Source organism: Carex rostrata, chromosome 21 (assembly GCF_964058835.1).
Source record: "Carex rostrata chromosome 21, lpCarRost1.2, whole genome shotgun sequence".
NCBI lineage: Eukaryota > Viridiplantae > Streptophyta > Magnoliopsida > Poales > Cyperaceae > Carex > Carex rostrata.
In genome coordinates, this window is record NC_135938.1 from 7067389 (window position 1) to 7085919 (window position 18531).

The following is an 18531-nucleotide window of genomic DNA, read 5'->3' on the forward strand; positions in this document are numbered from 1 at the left end:
TTACAGGTAAACCTTTTACTAAAAGAAAATAACTATAAAAAGGAAATCTTTGCGAATGTGAATAATTTGTCTGTTGTTGTCTATTCAAGTAATGAAACATTGAGCAATATATCAAGATAAATGAACTACATATTCCGGTACCTAATAGATGAGCAATGTATAGCTTCTTTGCATTCTTCCAATAATCTCCATAAGGTGCAAAAGAAACATTCTTCGCGCCATAACCAAGAATATTATCCACCTTCATCGAGGGCCTAGATGCAAAAATGTCACCCTGCTTTTTCATGATCTCTTGTGCCATGTCGGCAGATGAAACTATGAGAGTGGGGACCTGGCCAAATTGTAAAAGCATGAGGGTCCCATGTTTTAGAGAAAGAGCACGGAGAGATTGCAGAGTGAGAGAAGATACTTGGTGCAGGTTACCGATGAAGGGAAGTCTAGGTGGAGATGGTGGTAACTTGTATTTTTTGTTTTTGTACGTTGTTTTTCTGGTTATTGACAAGAGCATGACTGCAATAAGCAAGAGACAGAGAGACAAAGCTAATGGAAACATTTGTTATACTTTGTATCAGGCTTTGCTTTGCTTTGCTTTGCTTTGGTTAGATAATTAATTGGGGCATGCATTATGAACTCTTTTATAGCCCGAGAGTCAATAGTCAGTACATTGATCTGATTCTCACAGTAACAGTTTAAACAAGAGGGGAAAATTAAAAATTTAAAACTCTCTACACTGAAGCTTCATAAATCAGTCTTCCTACTTCGTATATTACAGAGACTTTCAAATATATGGACATTTGGTAACCTTTTTTTTTTTTTTTTTTTTTTTTGTGATTTAAAGCACCCGTAGGCCAGTTACAATACTCCCTTGTCAGGGGTGTCTTTTACATATGACCCCCTCTCTAAAATCAAAATAAAACCCATTAAGCACCCAATAAGCTTCAAAATTCTTCCAACCATTTACCAGTAATAACAAAACATAGAGAATCTATGACCAGTGAAATCCATATTCTCTGATGAGGCCTTCATTTGACTCCGATCAGTGAACTGAAAGTGAAAACCGACATTTACCTTAAGGCCCTTCTAAAATTAAAAAATTACTTCAAAAGCCTTCCAATCAACATAGTCCCCTACAAAACAGCTTAATCAGAAAAACATGGGAAAGTATGTCCCAAACAGTCCCATCCGTTAACTCTTCCATTTTTTGCTAAATTGTCAGCCAATTCGTTTTGGCTTCTTTGAACATGGACACAAGAGAACGAGCTAAATTCTTGAAACAGATTCCAAACCTCCACAATCTCCTCAAAAGCGCTCCAATCCGCATTCAAAGGTGGTTGTAGACTCGAGGAAATCCTGACTAGTTCCAGGCAATCCGAGTAAAAGGAGCACTCTCTTATGCCCAAACCTATCACAATTTGCATCGACTCTTTTAAAGCTAGCGTCTCAACCTGCAGCGGGCAACAACCCCTAACCGCCTTGGATTTGTAGATGATCAATTCCTCTTTAAACCAAACAACAATTCCAATTCCCCCGCGCCAACCTTCTGCCCACGAGCCATCTGAGAAGCAAGTATACTCATTGCTTTCCTCGGCCACAGTTACTGACGACGGAACCCTTCTCGGCAGAGAGCAGTATCTACTGGCTGCCCCTATTCTCGATTCCTTGGCGATCAGGTTCAGATATTTGAAAAACACCTGGAGGTCTGGTTGTTTACCCGAGTAGGCCCTATCATTCCTGCACCTCCATAAAGCCCACACTGAGTTTACATAGACTAACCATTGATCATCTTCGAGCTTCGCAGAAATATCAAGCAGTATTTGCTCAAAATTCCCATGCAATGCGTCTGTTTTCAGACCCAAGGGACTCGCTAGGAAACAAGCTCTTGAGAAAGGGCAGTGATGAACCAAATGAGACACCGTTTCCTCTTGACTGCCACAGGTAGCACACTTTGGATTATGAGAAGGGAACCGTCTATGCAAAATTGCAGCTAGTGGTAGGCCTTTGTGCAAAAGCTTCCATAAAAACATTCTAACTCTGGGAACCACATCTCCTCTGTGCCAAATAAGCTCCCAAATTTCTTTACCACCACTAACTACAGAGTTCTCAGACTCTTTCAACAGTTTGTACCCCGACTTGACTGTGAATAATCCATTGCTCGATTTGTTAAACATGAGCCTGTCTCGAGTTGTACCTGGAACCGGTGGTTCTACATGCGCCAATATTTCCATGCAAATTCCATAGCCAAAGTATTGGATGAGCAACTCTAAATTCCAAGAACCTGTTTGAGGATCAGTTAAATCAATCACATGCAAATCTCTTAGACCTTCACTGTTTGGGCTGCACTCCAATGCCCCTTGAAACCAAGGTTGAGCAAAGGCAAAACAAATTTCGCCATTACCCAATTTCCACTGTACACACGGTTTTAAAAGTTCTCTTAATCTCATCAAGCTTCTCCAAAAAGGAGTACAGCGATAATCCCTTTTGCTATCCCATAGATTGCTCCTTGGCATATACTTCGCTCTTACCACCATGGCCCACAGAGAGTCTGAACCCCCTGCTAGTCTCCACAAAAACTTCAAAAGCAAAGCCTCATTTATAACCTCTAGGTCCCTCAAGCCGAGCCCACCCTCCTCAATCGGCCTAGTGATTTTATCCCATGCTACATAGGCTAAATATCGCTGCTTGTTCACCTTACCCCAAAAGAATCGACGGATGATTGATGTAATTTCATTTAACACTGTCTTCGGGATATTAGAGGTAGCCATGTAGTAAATAGGTAAGGCCATCAGCACTGTTCGAACCAGCACTAATCGGCCTGCTGGAGATAACATGTTCCTTTTCCACATTTGGAGCTTGCTTGAGAACTTGTCAATTAGGAATTGATATGCATGCCTATTGGTTTCAATTGGTGCACCAAGATAGGATGAGCAGCAGCTAGTAGGCGGTACTCCCAGAAAGTTTGAGATAGCCTCCCTTTCATCTTGCGAGGTAGGAGAACTATACCAAATAGAACTTTTTTCGGGCCCAACAATCTGCCCGGAAACCTCTAAAAAATTCTGCACTGCTAGCATGATGTTCTGTGCCTCTATCATGTTGGCTGCCCCAAAAATCAGCAAGTCATCTGCATACAAACAATTTGTTAGTGGTTCAGCTGAAGGGGCAAGACGAGCCCCCCGCAGCTCCTCATTTTTCACTTGAAACTCCAAACTTCTAGATAGCACATCCATTCCCAAAATGAACATGTATGGTGAGAGAGAGCATCCCTGCCTCAAACCACTATTGGGACTAAAAAACCCGTCACCTTTCCCGTTCAAAACAATGGTGAACTGAGCTGACTTAACACAACCCATTATCCACTGTGCAAACCGCGGAGGGAATTTATAGATCGGCAAGAGTGATTCAATAAAATCCCAATCCATTCTATCAAAAGCTTTTGACAAGTCCAACTTAAGGCATAATTCCTTGTTTCTGTAGTTCGACAACCCAAAAGAGTGAAGCACTTCCCTTAACAGAATAACATTCTCAGAAATTTCCCGACCGGGCAAGAAGGCACTCTGAGCTCTAGAGATGCACAACCCAATATAGGATTTTAATCTCAAGGTCAGGATTTTTGAGATCAATTTATATAACACATTGCATACTGAAATTGGGCGAAAATCAGAAACTTTGACAGCATCATCTTTCTTTGGTATCAACACCATAACCGAGCAATGCATGAGGGCATCTGACCCGATTCAAAAAAATTTCGTACCTCAGTCAGCACAGCAGGACCAAAATGAGCCCAATTCTCCTGAATGACACCTGCATTGAACCCATCGGGACCCACTGCTTTGTCTGGGCCTAAGGTCATGAGGGCTCGAAAAACCTCCTGATCAGTTGGGACCGATTGGAGAAAATCATGTGCTGCAGCGGGAATGCCAGTAACCTCAGAAAACAACTCTTGTGGGTACACAGAGAGTATAGGTTTGGTTGAAGCCTTCTTGTACACCTCTTTGAAGTGATTTATAAAGAGATTTCAGATACCTTTTTCATCAGAAACCCACTCTCCATCCGCATCTAAGAGGGCTCGAATTGAATTCTTTCTTTTTCTCGTCACCGCTGTTGCATGAAAGAACTTAGTATTCCTATCTCCAAAAAGTGCCCAATTCAATCTAGCTCTTTGATGCCAATATCTTTCTTGCATCAGCAAGGTATTTTGGTGATCCTCTTGTAACTGTTTCTCCCTCTGAATTATCAAGTCACTGGGCAACACATTGTTTGACTTTTTCATCTCATCTTCAATTCTTCTAAGAAGCTCATCTGGATTCGGGCATTTTTTTAACCAAACTCGAACTTCAGTTTTGAACTGTCGCTTAGTGCAGCCCCAATCCGAGTTCCCAATAGAACCCGCACGTTGGCACACACCCTCAAACCCTTCCTTGAGACTCCACCAACTCTCGCATCTAAACACATGTTTTGAACGAAGAGGTTTTGGCTTGGTTCGGATTAGAATAGGTAGATGGTCGCTGTTGAAGCGTGGCAAGTGAAAAACGGCTGTCTCACTATAACTCATAGTCCAAGAGACTGTAGACAAAGCTCTATCCAACCGCTGTGAAATGTTGGCTGCACCGCCTTGCTTCTTTGACCAAGTATAGGCCGGCCAATGATACCCGAGGTCCAACAACCCCGTGTGACGAACCCATTCCTTGAACCGCCTGTTTGGTGTCCCTAAATCAAGAGAACCTCCTGCTTTCTCTTGTAAGGACATAATAGCATTAAAGTCCCCAAAGAGACAAGCATGCCCCTCGCATTGCTCGATAAACTCCTCCATCTCATCCCAAATCACCGCATTTCGAGATCTAGTCGGATCCCCATACACTGCAAGTAAACCCCATGGCCTCTTCCCATCTTTACAATCTACTTCTGCAAAAATAAAAAAACTTACTAGAACGGCGAACATTAATGCACACCTCGTCACTCCATAATAACCATAAACCACCTGATCTCCCTTCAGAAGAGACCCCAAAAAAATTGCACAAAGGCAAACCTGCAACCCTCTTATTCTCAGCTTCTAAATTACATCTAGTTTCCGAAATAAATGCAATGTTTGCCTTTGTACAGCTGAGATATCGATTTAACGTGGATACTGTCGAGCCTCCGCTACCCTGACAGTTCCACGATAAGAAATTCATTGGGGGGGTGCCGGCGCGTTATGCCCCGCCGACTTTGGCTTTTTCTTGAGATTCAAAATTCCCTCCTATACATGTATATTGACCAGCATTTCCCCTTTACTAGGCTGTTGTTTCAACAGATTTTGGGCTGGCCTTAGAGAGCTACTACTTTCCTCACTAACCGACCTTTCAAAGGTCCGTTTACTGCCTGCCCGAGCAGGAGCTTTACCAGTACCTGAAGTATCAGCAGAAACCCCCTTGGACCGTCTGAAACCTGGTGCCAAGGCCGAGTTAACAAGCCACCCGCCCTTTTTTGGCGAAAGAATATTTGTGCCCTTGAATCGGTCTTCTTGACCCGGAGTTTTAACCAAGAGAGAAAGCCTTGCGTGGTCCTGACAACCCACCATCTCATGACCCAATTCCCCACAAAAAACACAGATGCGAGTAATTTTTTCATAAGAACAGTATACTTTTAATTGGCGTAGTGATGGGTGAGTTACTGTGACAAAATCCTTGACCTCGTCCCCCACCTTAATCAAAACTTTACATTTCACAAATCTTCGGCCTTGCACAAAGCCCTTAACTGGTGCCGATACCGGAATACCGACCTTTTCAGCAATCATTATTAGCCTATCATCATTAAAGGCGTTAACTGGCAAATTCATTAACAACACCCACACTGCCGAGGTTTCTACAGAAGCCGGGTTCAACTCCTGATCCGAAGTGACTTGTTTGAGAGCCACTAAATCTCCTCTGTATGTCCAAACCCCGAGCAGTGCCGTATTCAAGTCCTCCTTATTGTTGAAAGCAAAGAGATAGTAATTTTTTGACACTTGCCTCACTTCTGTTGACGGTCCGCTCTCCAAGCGGTTAACATAGCTTGAGTAAAGGGACCATCCAATACTGTTCTATCTGTGATTACACGTGCAAGTAGACATAGATCCCAATTCATACTAGACGTGGCATTTTGAGGTACTACCCCATCAGAGGTATCTAGGTCAACAGTGCTAAGACCAACAAACTTTTGGATAAATGCCTCATCATCCTCGGTGAACTGGGACATCTTTGTTTGTTTTATCTGCTTAACAAAATAATTTTGTGGAGAGAATATTTTAGTAGAGGAAGAGGTGGCAAAATTTTGAGAAGATAGTGATTGGAATTGCACTGAAGAGGGATGTCGACCCAGTAGAGAGGCTTTACTCTCCAGGGGCTTTTTCAAAAAAGGTGAAAATTTTAGTGGTCTCTGTGAAAATTGGTGAGATGTACGTTGAGATTTCCAATAAGGATTCATACCCGAATGTTTAACTTTCTGGCAATCTCCATAAAAGGCGCAGCCTGAATCCTCCTCCAATTTTGTACCCCCCAAATCATGTTCAGAACTTTCCTCAGTAGAATTGTATTTGCCGTTGACAGTGGGACCCGCTAAATCATCCTTACCCCAAATTTTAGAGCCTGCAGAGATGCTTTTCCTTATTGGCTGCAATTGATTGAGGTCAACAAATTCAGGAGAAGCAAAAGAAGCATCATTCTTAGGAAAGGGAGACCACCTAGATTTTATATCCTTTCCTGCCTCTTTGGAGGATTCTTGCTTTTTACAGCATGCATGAACCCCTGGACCCGGTTCTTTTGTTCCACTAATACCCCGGTACTGAGAAGTACAGGTTGATTGGGCAGGGAATAGGAGGATGAAATTGCCACTCCCATATGGCACTGGATACTGTTGAATATGAGGAGGAACTTGTACAGAGGGTAGAAGATGGGGAAAGATTTGGATAGAACCAACTAGTATTGGGGATAGAATAGGTATCGTGCCCACTTGAATTTTAGCATGCACATTGAGAAGACTAGAACAATCGAGAATCGAGGGAGGAGGAGGGAGAGAGAAGGATGGCTTAGGTGGGGAGAAGCAAAGTTCCATTCGCTTAGATCAAAGTTCCATTTCATTCGAGAAACATCCAAACTTCCCTTTAGTACAAGATATTACATTGTTTAAAGAAAACGAAGAACAACTGGTGTTAAAAGGTAGAGTAGAACTAGGGTGCTCTTAAGCTCACCAAGTGTTTGGTGAGCTTGACTCTAAAATCCATCAAATCAATTTCTAATGACGAATCCGAACCGTTAGAACCCGCCTACTTTACGTGTGATGCGTCTACATGTGAAATTTTTAAACATTCGAATTAGTTTAGTATAAAGTCAATTGGTCAAAATTAGAAGGTTAATAAATTAATTTTAGTGGATTCATTTTTTGAACGTTTTTTGACCGCTTGACTTTATACTAAATTAATTCGAATGTTTAAAAATTTCACATGTAGACACATCACACGTAAGGTAGACGGGTTTCAACGGTTCGGATTCATCATTAGAAATTGATTTGATGGGTTTTAGAGTCAAGCTCACCAAACACTTTGGTGAGCTTAAGAGCACCCTAGTTCTACTCTTAAAAGGTAAGAATTATTATACATTTGGTAACCTGCTTGTAAGAGGAACTTATCTATTTTATATTAGGAAAATGGTTTAGGTTTAATGTATAATTAATTAGCATAATTCAGAAAAAGATCACATTAGTCATATATATAATTATACATCAAGTAAAGATAATATTGCTATGTGCCTATGTCTGCATCAAGTTATAAGAGAAACATACTTTTTTTATTTTTTATTACATGGTCCTGGTACATTCCAGCATCGATCGTTTAGTTACTTGTTGCGAGAGTCGAACTTGCACCTTTCTGTAGAGAGACAAAGCTCACGCCGCTACTTCATTATAAGATGGTGAGCCAATGTGGGAGATACAACTGTGTTTAGCATATTAACAGAAGATAATTTTGCAAATTATTAGGCCCTAACTACTCTCATTCTCTTCTTCCGATGAATACCAAATACGGAATCAGAGATAAATTTGTGGTAAAGATTATTCCGTATAATTATAAAAAATAAAATTATATTTATAAATATTTCGATAAATTATATATAAAAATATAAATATTCATACAGTGATGAATTGATGATGCATATGGGCCGAAATACTTCCGGTGGAAATTTGAAATTTCAAAATCTAAAAAGTCGATCTGAACCGTTCATCTCCTTCTCCATATTAATATCTGCTTGGAGACCAAATTTTACATTTTTCTGAAATTTTTTACTATTTATTAAGCCACTTTGAAAATCGCTGATCCAACGGTGGCTTAACAAAACAGTAAAACCATTGGATCAACGATTTTCAAAGTGGCTTAATAAATAGTAAAAAAAATTCAGAAAAATATAAAATTTGGTCTCCAAGCAGATATTAATATGGAGAAAAAGATGAACGGTTCAGATCGACTTTTTGGATTTTAAAATTTCAAATTTCCACCGGAAGCATTTCGGCCCATATGCTAGAGGAAGCGCGTTAGCCGTACTATATATATATATAGAGTTAGGCTGGGGTGCTATGGATAGCATAGTGGCCTCTATGCTACGGCTCAATATTCGAGTTTTCAAAATCCAAACGGTTGATCCGAACCGTTCATCTTATTCTCCATATTAATATCTGCTTGGAGACCAAATTTTATAATTTTCTGAATTTTTTTACTATTTATTAAGGCACTTTGAAAATCGCTAATCCAACGGTTTTACTGTTTTGTGCAGCCACCGTTGGATCAACAATTTTGTAAAATACTTAATAAATAGTAAAAAAATTTAGAAAAAATGTAAAATTTGGTCTCCAAGCAAATATTAATATGGAGAATAAGATGAACGGTTCGGATCGACCGTTTGGATTTTGAAAACTCGAATATTGAGCCGTAGCATAGAGGCCACTATGCTATCCATAGCACCCCAGCCTAACTCTATATATATATATATATATATATATATATATTCTATAATGACGGTTAAAGAAAATTACTTGTTAAAAATATTTTGTATATTAGCTAATATCATGCCATCAATTTTAGTTTATAAGATAACATTAAAAAGAAAATTATACAATAAAATATATGCACTTCTAAGTTCACAAAATTTTCATATAGTATTAATCCTCCATTTCAAATAAAAAGTTATAGGAGTAAACAAGGTGAAGTGAGAGAGAGGGAAAACGGCGGGGGGGGGGGGGGGGGGGGGGGGGGGGAATGGAGCTCACAAGGGCATTTTGTTAATAATTTATGAGGAGGGGTATTTTGTTTGTTGATTTGAAAAAGAAGGGCAAATTGTACATTTCCCCGTTTGAAGCCTCCAAACTTGATTTATATTGGAATATATGATCAAAATAAAATTTAGTAGCTAATTAATTAATGCTTTAAGAAATTATTTTTATTATAAATGGAGGAACAAAGTTTTCAAATTATTCTCTGGTATATATAGCAGTGTAAGTATTGACTGCTTCGAGAAATAAGCGGCCATTTTTATTAATTATCCAAAAAAAATAGTTTTTTATAAATATACCCTCAAAATATGAGTTTTTTCAAATATATCCTAACCACCCGGGAGACGGGCGGTCTGCTTCTATAGCAGACCGCCAGGAACACGGGCGGTTTGCTCTTTTCTTCTTCTTTTTTTTTTTTTTTTTTTTTTAGAGATCTGATTTTTTCTTAATATTTTCATTTGTGAAGTTTTAGTTTTTTTTTGTTTAGGGTATTTGCCAAAAAAATAAAACATTTGATATATTTATAAGTGGTGTCGTAACTCTCGGTTAATTATGAATTTCAAGTATGGATTGATACAGCATGTAGAGCATTCAAAAATACACAGAATTGATATAAATTTCAACTTATTTGGATTTTTCTACAGTTAATTATGAATTTCCAAAGTTTAATTTTCAAAAAAATTTTAAACACCCATAACTTTGGCTAGGAAAGTCGAATTTATGCTGCACATCTTGATGGGTAACTTAACTTAACTTGATGGGTAACTTATATTAATCTGAACCGCACATCTTGATGTGTAACTTATATTAATCTGGGCCGTCGGTTAAAGGATTTTCATTCAATTGACTTCTCTGAAAATAAAATTCTCCGGGCTCAACAGAGCGGTGCTTCGTAATCTCAGACACCGCTCGCAGGGGGCTGCCACCCCCTTGCCACCCCCCGCATACTCCTAGAATCAGGCCCACATACATAACACTAGGTGTAATATTTTTTATTATTGTTTTTAAGGAACCTTATGTATGTGGGCCTGATTCTAGGAGTATGCGGGGGGTGGCAGGGGGGCGGCCCCCCCTGCGAGCGGTTCTTCTTTTTTTTGAAGGTCAGGAATCAGTGTTCCTGACAATTCATTGATATAAGAAAATTATTTACAAAAGTTCAGAAGTTCAAAAAATAAAAAAAGAAATAAAATATTTACATTGTTTTGAATTACACCCCCAAATCTCAGTGTCCCCCCCCCCCCCCCCCCCCCCCCCCCCCCCCCCCCGTCATGTATTTTCATAAGTTTGTATGCCATTTTGTAATCTCTATCGCCGTTATACCGATTAAGTCTGGTATGGACTTGCTTTTCCCCGTGAACAACCTCCTGTTGCGTTCTCGCCATAAGGCCCAGCATCCTGACACCCAAACGGTGTCCCAGAACCTAATAGCCGGCTTGTCAAGGCCTTTCCTTATCATGTACCAGAGGTCTTGGACCCTGGTAGGATTAGTTAGCGGAAATGTAATGTTGAATCTAAATAGCAGCATTCGCCAGAACCCCATTGCGTAAGGACATTGAAAAAACAGATGCTTCGAACTCTCCAAATCCGCATTCATTCAAAGGTGACATCCCGATGGCACCTGACAGCCCCGTGACCACAATCTTCGCTGTGTCAGAAGTCTATCTCGCAGCAATAGCCAAATAAAAATTCTTACCTTGTGCGGCACTTTGAGTTTCCAGATGATAGTACTCAGAGGACAGCGTATTCCTCTATCATGCAACACAGCATACGCGGATGATGTCGTGAAGTTCCCATGTGTTGTGAATTTCCAATGTATAATTGGAAAAAACTCATCTAGTACAATGGCTACTCTGTAGAAAGGTAGTAAATGACAGATTGATCGAACAAACTCCGAGTAGTTGATATTAGGAAGTAGCTGTTGCGTATTCGTGATGCCATATAGAATTGACATTGTCTGTGCCCATAACTCATTAGAATCTCTATCCAGTTTCCATAGCCACTTGGTCAGCAGTGCCTCATTTTGTGTCTCGAGCGATAGCATTCCCATTCCCCCATTTTTTTTAGGGCACATATCGAAGTGCTTGGTATCTTCATTCAACCGGAATTTCAATTATTATTAATTGTTTGGTATCTTTCATGATTTATTTGGAGATCAATAAATGCGAGCAGAAACATAATTAAGAAGTTGTCTGATTGGTGTAAGGATGTTTGTGGAACGATTTTAGTCGTTATTCCATTGAAGTAATTAACCGTACAAGCATCGTCAATTTACATAAACACTACAGCAGAATCAGTCTTCTGCAATCGAAAAATCGGTCGCAGATAGTAACTATGTCGGTTGCTGAAAGTAAAATACGATCGTTGATACCTCGGTCGCTGAAAGTGTCGTCGCAGATACTCTTTTGATAACGTCACCGGTCGCTGAATGATGTCATCTAGCTGATAAATTTTCTATGACCAATTTTTTTTTGTCGCTGTTGTTTTTTGCTGACGTCATGAAAAGTTATCAGCGACCAAAAAGAACAGTCCCTGATAGTCTAATTTTATCGTTGATACTCGAATTATCAGAGACCAATATGGATGGTCGTTGAAACTCCATCCCGGTCGCTGATACTGTTTTATTATAGACCAAAATTTATGGTCGCTGATACCCATTTATCAGGTTTTTGAATTTTTTTTTATTATTTACATTTGCACCATTTAATAATTGGTACCACACGTACCAACATACAACATACAACAAAAAATAAATATCGATACACAATCAACATACAACATAAGCATACAAACAAATATAAACATAAAAATCGAGAAATAGTATATCATCTCATCAAACATAAACATCCGAGTAACATAAACAGTAAGTCTAAATGCCAAACAGTACCATCTAATCAGCACCATAAACATAAACATCGAGTACCATCTAAACAGTAACATAAACAATATCATCTAACAAGATATAAATATATAAAAAAGGCCTAAGCAGTACCATCACCGCCAACATCCGACCAATGCCCCTTGTCATCATCCCCGTCATCATCCTCGTCATTCTGAGGAGCGGGCATCGAGGCCGGCTGCGAGCCCGAATCTCCCTGTGAAGTTGTAAGAAAATATTTTAGATAATTATGATTTAGTGTTTAGGCTTCATAATTAAAACATACTAAAATATCAAATTTCATACCAAAGAAACTCTGAACCGAGCCTCCAGCTGATCAAATACCTGAGAAGATATCTTGTCGATATCTTTTGTGAGTTGCGGAGCTGGCGACCTAGAAGAATATGACTGTGAAGAATGCGACTGAGCACTGCTAGACCCACTGGAGCGAAACATGCGTCTCGTGCTGCCTGAAACATTAAAAGTAAGACAATTAGTATTATCTGACAAAACTAAAAATAAAATTAAAATTTCAAAGAATGTTTATTTTACCTAGAGCACCGAGACCATAGTTATCTCCATGGACATTCTGATCATCAATGCCCGTAGAGTACCAGAGGTCGCTATCGTATGTGGGACATTTGTCTCTATCCGCCCCATACTTCTCCGTCATAGCTTTCTCATATTTTAGCTTCAAATTTTGTAAATTAGGTACAACAGGAATAATGATATTTTATAAAATAATTGAAAAATATTATTACCTGTGTGTTTTTAGCCTTAACATTAATGTATTCTCCCGTCTTCTTTTTCGTATGAGTTGGCTGGAACAACTCATCGGACCATCAAGGTTCATGACCTTGTTCTAACTCCCGTTAAGAATTTGAAAGACAAGTTCACTTAAAAAAAATTATCAAGGTTAGTTCGATTAGTTTCAGTTGGAATGAAAATAGATTAATTTAATGAAAAACAACTTACGAAGCGCTGTTTGTGAACAAGCATGTTCACAAAACCCGTTGTGACCCCTAAACCTTTAGCATTGGCCCTGTATAAAGCATTCCGCTGGCTCTGACTGGCAAAAGCGTCGCTGCACCAATGATTGACGAGTCCGGGCCAGTACGCTGTCATGATCCAGGAGTCGTAGGGGCGAGGAGCAGTCCCACGCTCCTTCCACTCAAGCATGGAATCTCCGTACGCCTTTTTTGTTGCCTTTAAGCATTTGTTAAGCATATCTTGCAACCATCCATCAGCTACCCTTCTAAGTGTATTCCATGCCTCAGTCAAATTTACATTCGATGTAAACTGGTAGTGCTTTTGCAATGCATAGATTAATATCGTTGGTTAGCTTAAAAAAAAAGAAACAAGTAAAATTTTACTTACCAAAAACTCTGCCTAGATAACTCCCTTGGTTAGATTGGGGAAATCTGTGTATCTGGAGTACGGGCCAGGATAATTTTGACGGGCTACTTGCGATATAATTTTGACGGCCTGCTTCATCTTATATGGGTGCCCTGCATCAGAAGTCCTGCAAATGGAAATAATTATTACAATCACTACAATTAAAGCATAATTACAACATAAAAAATGAATATTACCTGAAACCCCCCAACCAAATCACTGGTCGCAAACTCGGATCTGCAGGCGGTGCTTTATATGCATTTGGACCACGAACATTTCTCTCACTAGACTCTCCTTCGTCTTCCGCCAGTGCCTTTCCCTTTCCCTTTCTACTCGATACCATATCTAGAGTTGAGATGATAAAAATCAATTGGTTTCACTCAAGCGAATTGAAAAAAATCAAGTAAATATGAAGATTGCTGTAAGAAAGATAATAAAAAACAAGTAAAACGAAAGATATTAACCTAATGTTCCAATTTACATTGTCTTTTTCTTTTTCTTTTTTTTGTTATTATTTTTTTGACTATTTCCTTGTAATTCTTGTTCTGTTACAATCTCAGGAACAACTCCATAAACAAAGAGACTTCGGTCATTCAGTTCATCTACAGCACGCACTACAAATTCGGTTAGCGGACCATCTTCTTGAAAGAACTCGGTCAAATGTGGAGTGTTTTCCACAGACGCATCTCCATCGAACAAAATAACTGGTTTTCTCCATTCTTGTCTCTCTCACTTCAATGATGCATAAGGCAGGTAATACACTTGCATTGTTTGGCAGGGAAACACGACATGCTCGTCCTTTTGAAGAAGCCTTGTATGATTTATCTCCACTAATCCATGCTCCTTATCTACCTGCAACCCCCTATGTGTGTCGAACCAACGACACTTGAACAAGAACACTTTGTTGTCCATACCACTATATTCCAACCGTATAATTTCTTCAAGTATGCTGAAATAGTCCCTTGATGTGCCTTCCTAAATCTCCCCTTCAACGCAAACACCGTAATTTGTTGTTTTCCTGTTTATCCCGTATGACTCAGTGTGAAACTGAAAATTGTTCACATCGTACATGTTGTAACATTGAACTCGTCGTGTGACTGGCCCACGCGCAATTTCAGCAATCCTTGAATCTGCAATCTTACCACTAAGAGCCAATTTACGCATCCACATACCAAACTCTTTCGAACGAATTCTATCAAGACCTGATGCGCTTATTGTTGGCCTCTTTTCTCTAATTTTAGCGTCAAATTGCCTGCAATATGCCGAATTTAGTCACAAGATGAACAATGCAAATAGACCACGGAAATTGGAATATGTGTAAAGATGCTCACTCAATGAAAGGTTCGAATTCGGTGCGACAATTAATTATGATGTAATAGTGTGCCGCATTTAACTCTTCCTCCGTAAGATCTCTGACGGGAATTGAACCCGTTGCACATCCAGGGTAGCTTACAACGGGAAGCCATGTGTCATTCTCAGCAAATCGGCTATCGTCGTATTGTTTTGGGCGATTCAACCGTGTAACTACCTCATTTTCAAAAAATAAAGATATAAAGTTGGTCATCTCTTCAACGATATATGTCTCCACGATTGAACCATCGACATATGCCTTATTAGTCACCTTTCTCTTGAGACGCCCTATGCATCTACAATATCATGAAATGAAAATTGAAATACATTTGAAATGATATATAACATCGAAATAAATATACTCCGAAGAATAGAATGCCAACTTTTCAAATTTATACATCCAACGAAATGAGATGGGACCACAAATTCGTGCTTCGTAAGTAATGTGAACAATTAGATGTTCCATTGAGTCAAAGAAACCCGGTGGAAATATTTTCTCCAACTTGCACATTATGACAATAATATTCCTCTTAAGCTTCTCATTATGAACCGGGTCCAATTCCTTGGCACATATATCTCTAAAAAAGTTACTAACCTCTGTTAATGCCTCCCAAATTGGATTAGGAAGGAAATCTCAAAATGCAACTGGTAACAACCACTCCATAAAAACATAACAGTCATGACTTTTCATACCACTGAATGACGCATCATAAACATCCACAATATTCGACAGATTAGAGAGATACCCATTGGAAAACTGCAAATTCTTGATTGATTCGCAAATTCCACGTCTCTGTTTTTTGTCCAAACAGTAGGTTACGTGTGGCTTTACTATGTTGCCCTTATCGTTGGTCGTCAGCTCTAAGTGCGAACGATTACATAGCTGCTTCATATCGAGACGAGCATTTGCATTATCTTTCGTCTTTCCTTTAACATCGAGTAACGTGAAGAATATATTTTTAAATAAATTCATTTCGAGATGCATAACATCTATGTGGTGCCGTACCAAATGATCTTTCCAATATGGCAACTCCCAAAATAAACTTCTCTTCTTCCAATTGTGTGTCTCACCAAAACCAGGAATATTCTTCTTATTTTTTGTGCCAAATGTGACTTGCTCCAACAAAGAGACTCGATCGAACAATTCTTTGTCCACTTAAGCATCGATAAGGACCATCAGTCGCGATTGTGTCCTTCTTAAATGCATCTCTTTCAAACCAAAATTCATGATCAGGGGGGTAGCATCCTTCTGTGATCATCAAAAAATGAAGTCTTGCCTCCCTCCTTAAGTTGGAAAACCTTTGTGTCTTCCATGCATACATAACAACCTAGCTTTCCCTTCGTCGACCATCCTGAGAGCATACTTAGGGCCGGATATCACTAATAGTTCCCATTAGGGCAGCCTTCATGGTAAAATTTTGTTTCTTGAATTTATCGTAGGCTAGCAATCCATCATTCCACAATTTATTCAGCTCATCCATGAGAGGCTACAGGTAGATGTCTATGCTTCTAGTAGGACTATTGAGCCTTGGTATCAACATGGACAGGAATTTGTTGTTGTCACGCATCACCAGAGTTGGAGAAAGATTATAAATGACAATAAATACCGGCCAGTTGCTGTAAGACCGACCCCCCATATTGAAAGGAGAGAAACCATCTGAAGAAAACTCAAGATACACATTTCTAGGGTCTGCTGCAAAATCTGGGTTCAGACGATTGAATTCTTTTCATGCTTCACCATCAGCAGGATGAACCATGACCCCTTCCTTTTCTCACTTTCCTTCTTTATGCCAACGCATTTGTTCTGCGGTTGTAGAAGTCAAAAAGAGCCTTAGCAACCTCGGACCAATTGGAAGATACCGCACTTCTTTATACGGCAAACGTTTTGTGGTGTTTTCCTTATTGTCTTATTTGAAACGATTATGTCCACAGACATCACACTGCTCTTTAGAAATATTATCATTACCATAGTATAACATGCAATCATTCGGACAAGCATGGATCTTCACGTGGCTTAATCCCAACCCCTTCACCAATTTCTTGTATTGATATTGATTTGGAAGCAACCTATTCTCTTTCGAAAGCCACTTCTTCACAGCCAATATGATGCGATTGAATCCCTCTTTGGTTATGCCGTAGTTGGCTTTAATGTTGAGGAGTTCGGTAACACATGCGAGGACAGTATATTCCTTATCACAACCATCTCATAGCGGCTCATCTGCCACTTTCATCATGTTATAAAACTCTTGAGCTTGTTGATTCGGGGGGTTCGTCCGTAATCTATTCAAAAGACAGACCTGCAGCATCAAGAAGCATGTCCACCATAGCATTTGGCGACTCCACCTCGGGTTGACTCTGTTTGGGTTGGCTCTGTGCCACTTGACTATAATCCTCATCATGCATGAACCAATTCTCGTAAAAAGGTCAGAACCCCGATTTCATCAGGTGTTTCCCGATAGTTTCCTTATCCAACCATCGGGTATACCCACACTTGGCACATGGACACCTAATGCGATCACTACTAATTATATTTCCTTGAATACTAAATCCATATTCTAAAAAACCCTCAACACCCTTAACAAATGTGGGATTCATTCAACTATGATCACCATTCATTTCTCCTAATCATGACATACACATTTATAATTAAGGCACTGTATAAACATGACCTAAATGCAACAATTAATAGATGACATTCTTGATTACTTAGCATTCAAATGAAAATTTTGACTCAAATAAACAAAAAGTCCAGATATATATACTTTAGACCCTCCAAATATCATCAATTGATAACGGACCCTCTAAAGCAAGTCATGGAAGAAACTCACAATTAAAAAATTGAAATCACAATCAATTGTTGCATCATCCATGCAACAAGACTTATATACAACCATACAAGTGGTATCTACACTACATAAACTATGAATTTAAACATACATACCAGATAAAGAGAGAAGACGCTTCACTTTCCCTGCCTTGCCTTGCCTTGATTAGGTCTAAATTAAATAAAATGCACACGAGGTCAAAACTAAACTTAAAGTTATTCCTTGCTAATTATTTTGACACTTCAATAAAATAATGACATTAAATATAAATAGGTCCAAAGTAGTTAGTCTTTTCGGGCTTACAAAGGGCCAGTGTACAATCCTATCACACTCTTTGAATGCTATGTCTCAGTAGTGAAGAAATGTATATGGATCTAGTATTTAAGAAAAATTCGGCAGCATTTCCCCTTAGTTCTCCGAGTACGCGTTAGAAATACATCCTTTTGGACATGTTCAATACGTACTCGTAGGAACAACAAGGGAAAATGATACCGAATATTTCTTAAATTCTAGATCCACAAATATTTCTTCACATCCTAAATGAGACGAAGCATTCAAAAAGCAGTCCCAAAACGGGGACTATTCAAAATTAATCCCTATTGGATTAATTTTGAACGGGTATGAACCTAAAAGACATACTAAATATTCCGGTTTTGTTGGATCATAAAACAATACACTAATAACTACGTAATTAATAATATAATTAACTACAATTTCATTAAGAGAGAGAGAAAACTTGCCTGACTACTAGCAATCCATCTGCTTATTATGTACCTCTCTTTGAGCCACCTATATATATAACAAGCAATTTAAAAC

The 18531-nt window shown here is 39.2% G+C and overlaps 1 protein-coding gene and 1 long non-coding RNA gene across 2 annotated transcripts; both read right to left on the bottom strand.

Annotated features, from left to right (window-relative positions):
* Nucleotides 1-12512: 12512 nt before the first annotated feature.
* Nucleotides 12513-13442, bottom strand: LOC144573575 (uncharacterized). Its single transcript, XR_013518036.1, has 4 exons — nt 13114-13442; nt 12907-13007; nt 12698-12836; nt 12513-12615 (listed from the first exon to the last, which is right to left on the bottom strand). It is a non-coding gene; the product is annotated as an uncharacterized LOC144573575 (long non-coding RNA).
* An 836-nt stretch (nt 13443-14278) lies between these two features.
* On the bottom strand, nt 14279-16022 carry LOC144573466 (uncharacterized). The gene is made up of 3 exons (XM_078323247.1): nt 15274-16022; nt 14872-15186; nt 14279-14792 (listed from the first exon to the last, which is right to left on the bottom strand). The coding sequence occupies exons 1-3, from the start codon at nt 15399-15401 to the stop codon at nt 14516-14518; spliced, it is 720 nt and encodes a 239-aa protein (XP_078179373.1). The 5' UTR covers nt 15402-16022; the 3' UTR covers nt 14279-14515.
* Nucleotides 16023-18531: the final 2509 nt, after the last annotated feature.

Coding starts and splice junctions, on each gene's coding strand:
- LOC144573466 (XM_078323247.1), bottom strand. CDS start 15,401: ATGTGCAAGTTGGAGAAAATATTTCCACCGGGTTTCTTTGACTCAATG. Junction 15,187..15,273: donor TGGATGTATAAATTTGAAAA/GTTGGCATTCTA, acceptor ATGATATTGTAG/ATGCATAGGGCGTCTCAAGA. Junction 14,793..14,871: donor GAATTCGAACCTTTCATTGA/GTGAGCATCTTT, acceptor GGCATATTGCAG/GCAATTTGACGCTAAAATTA.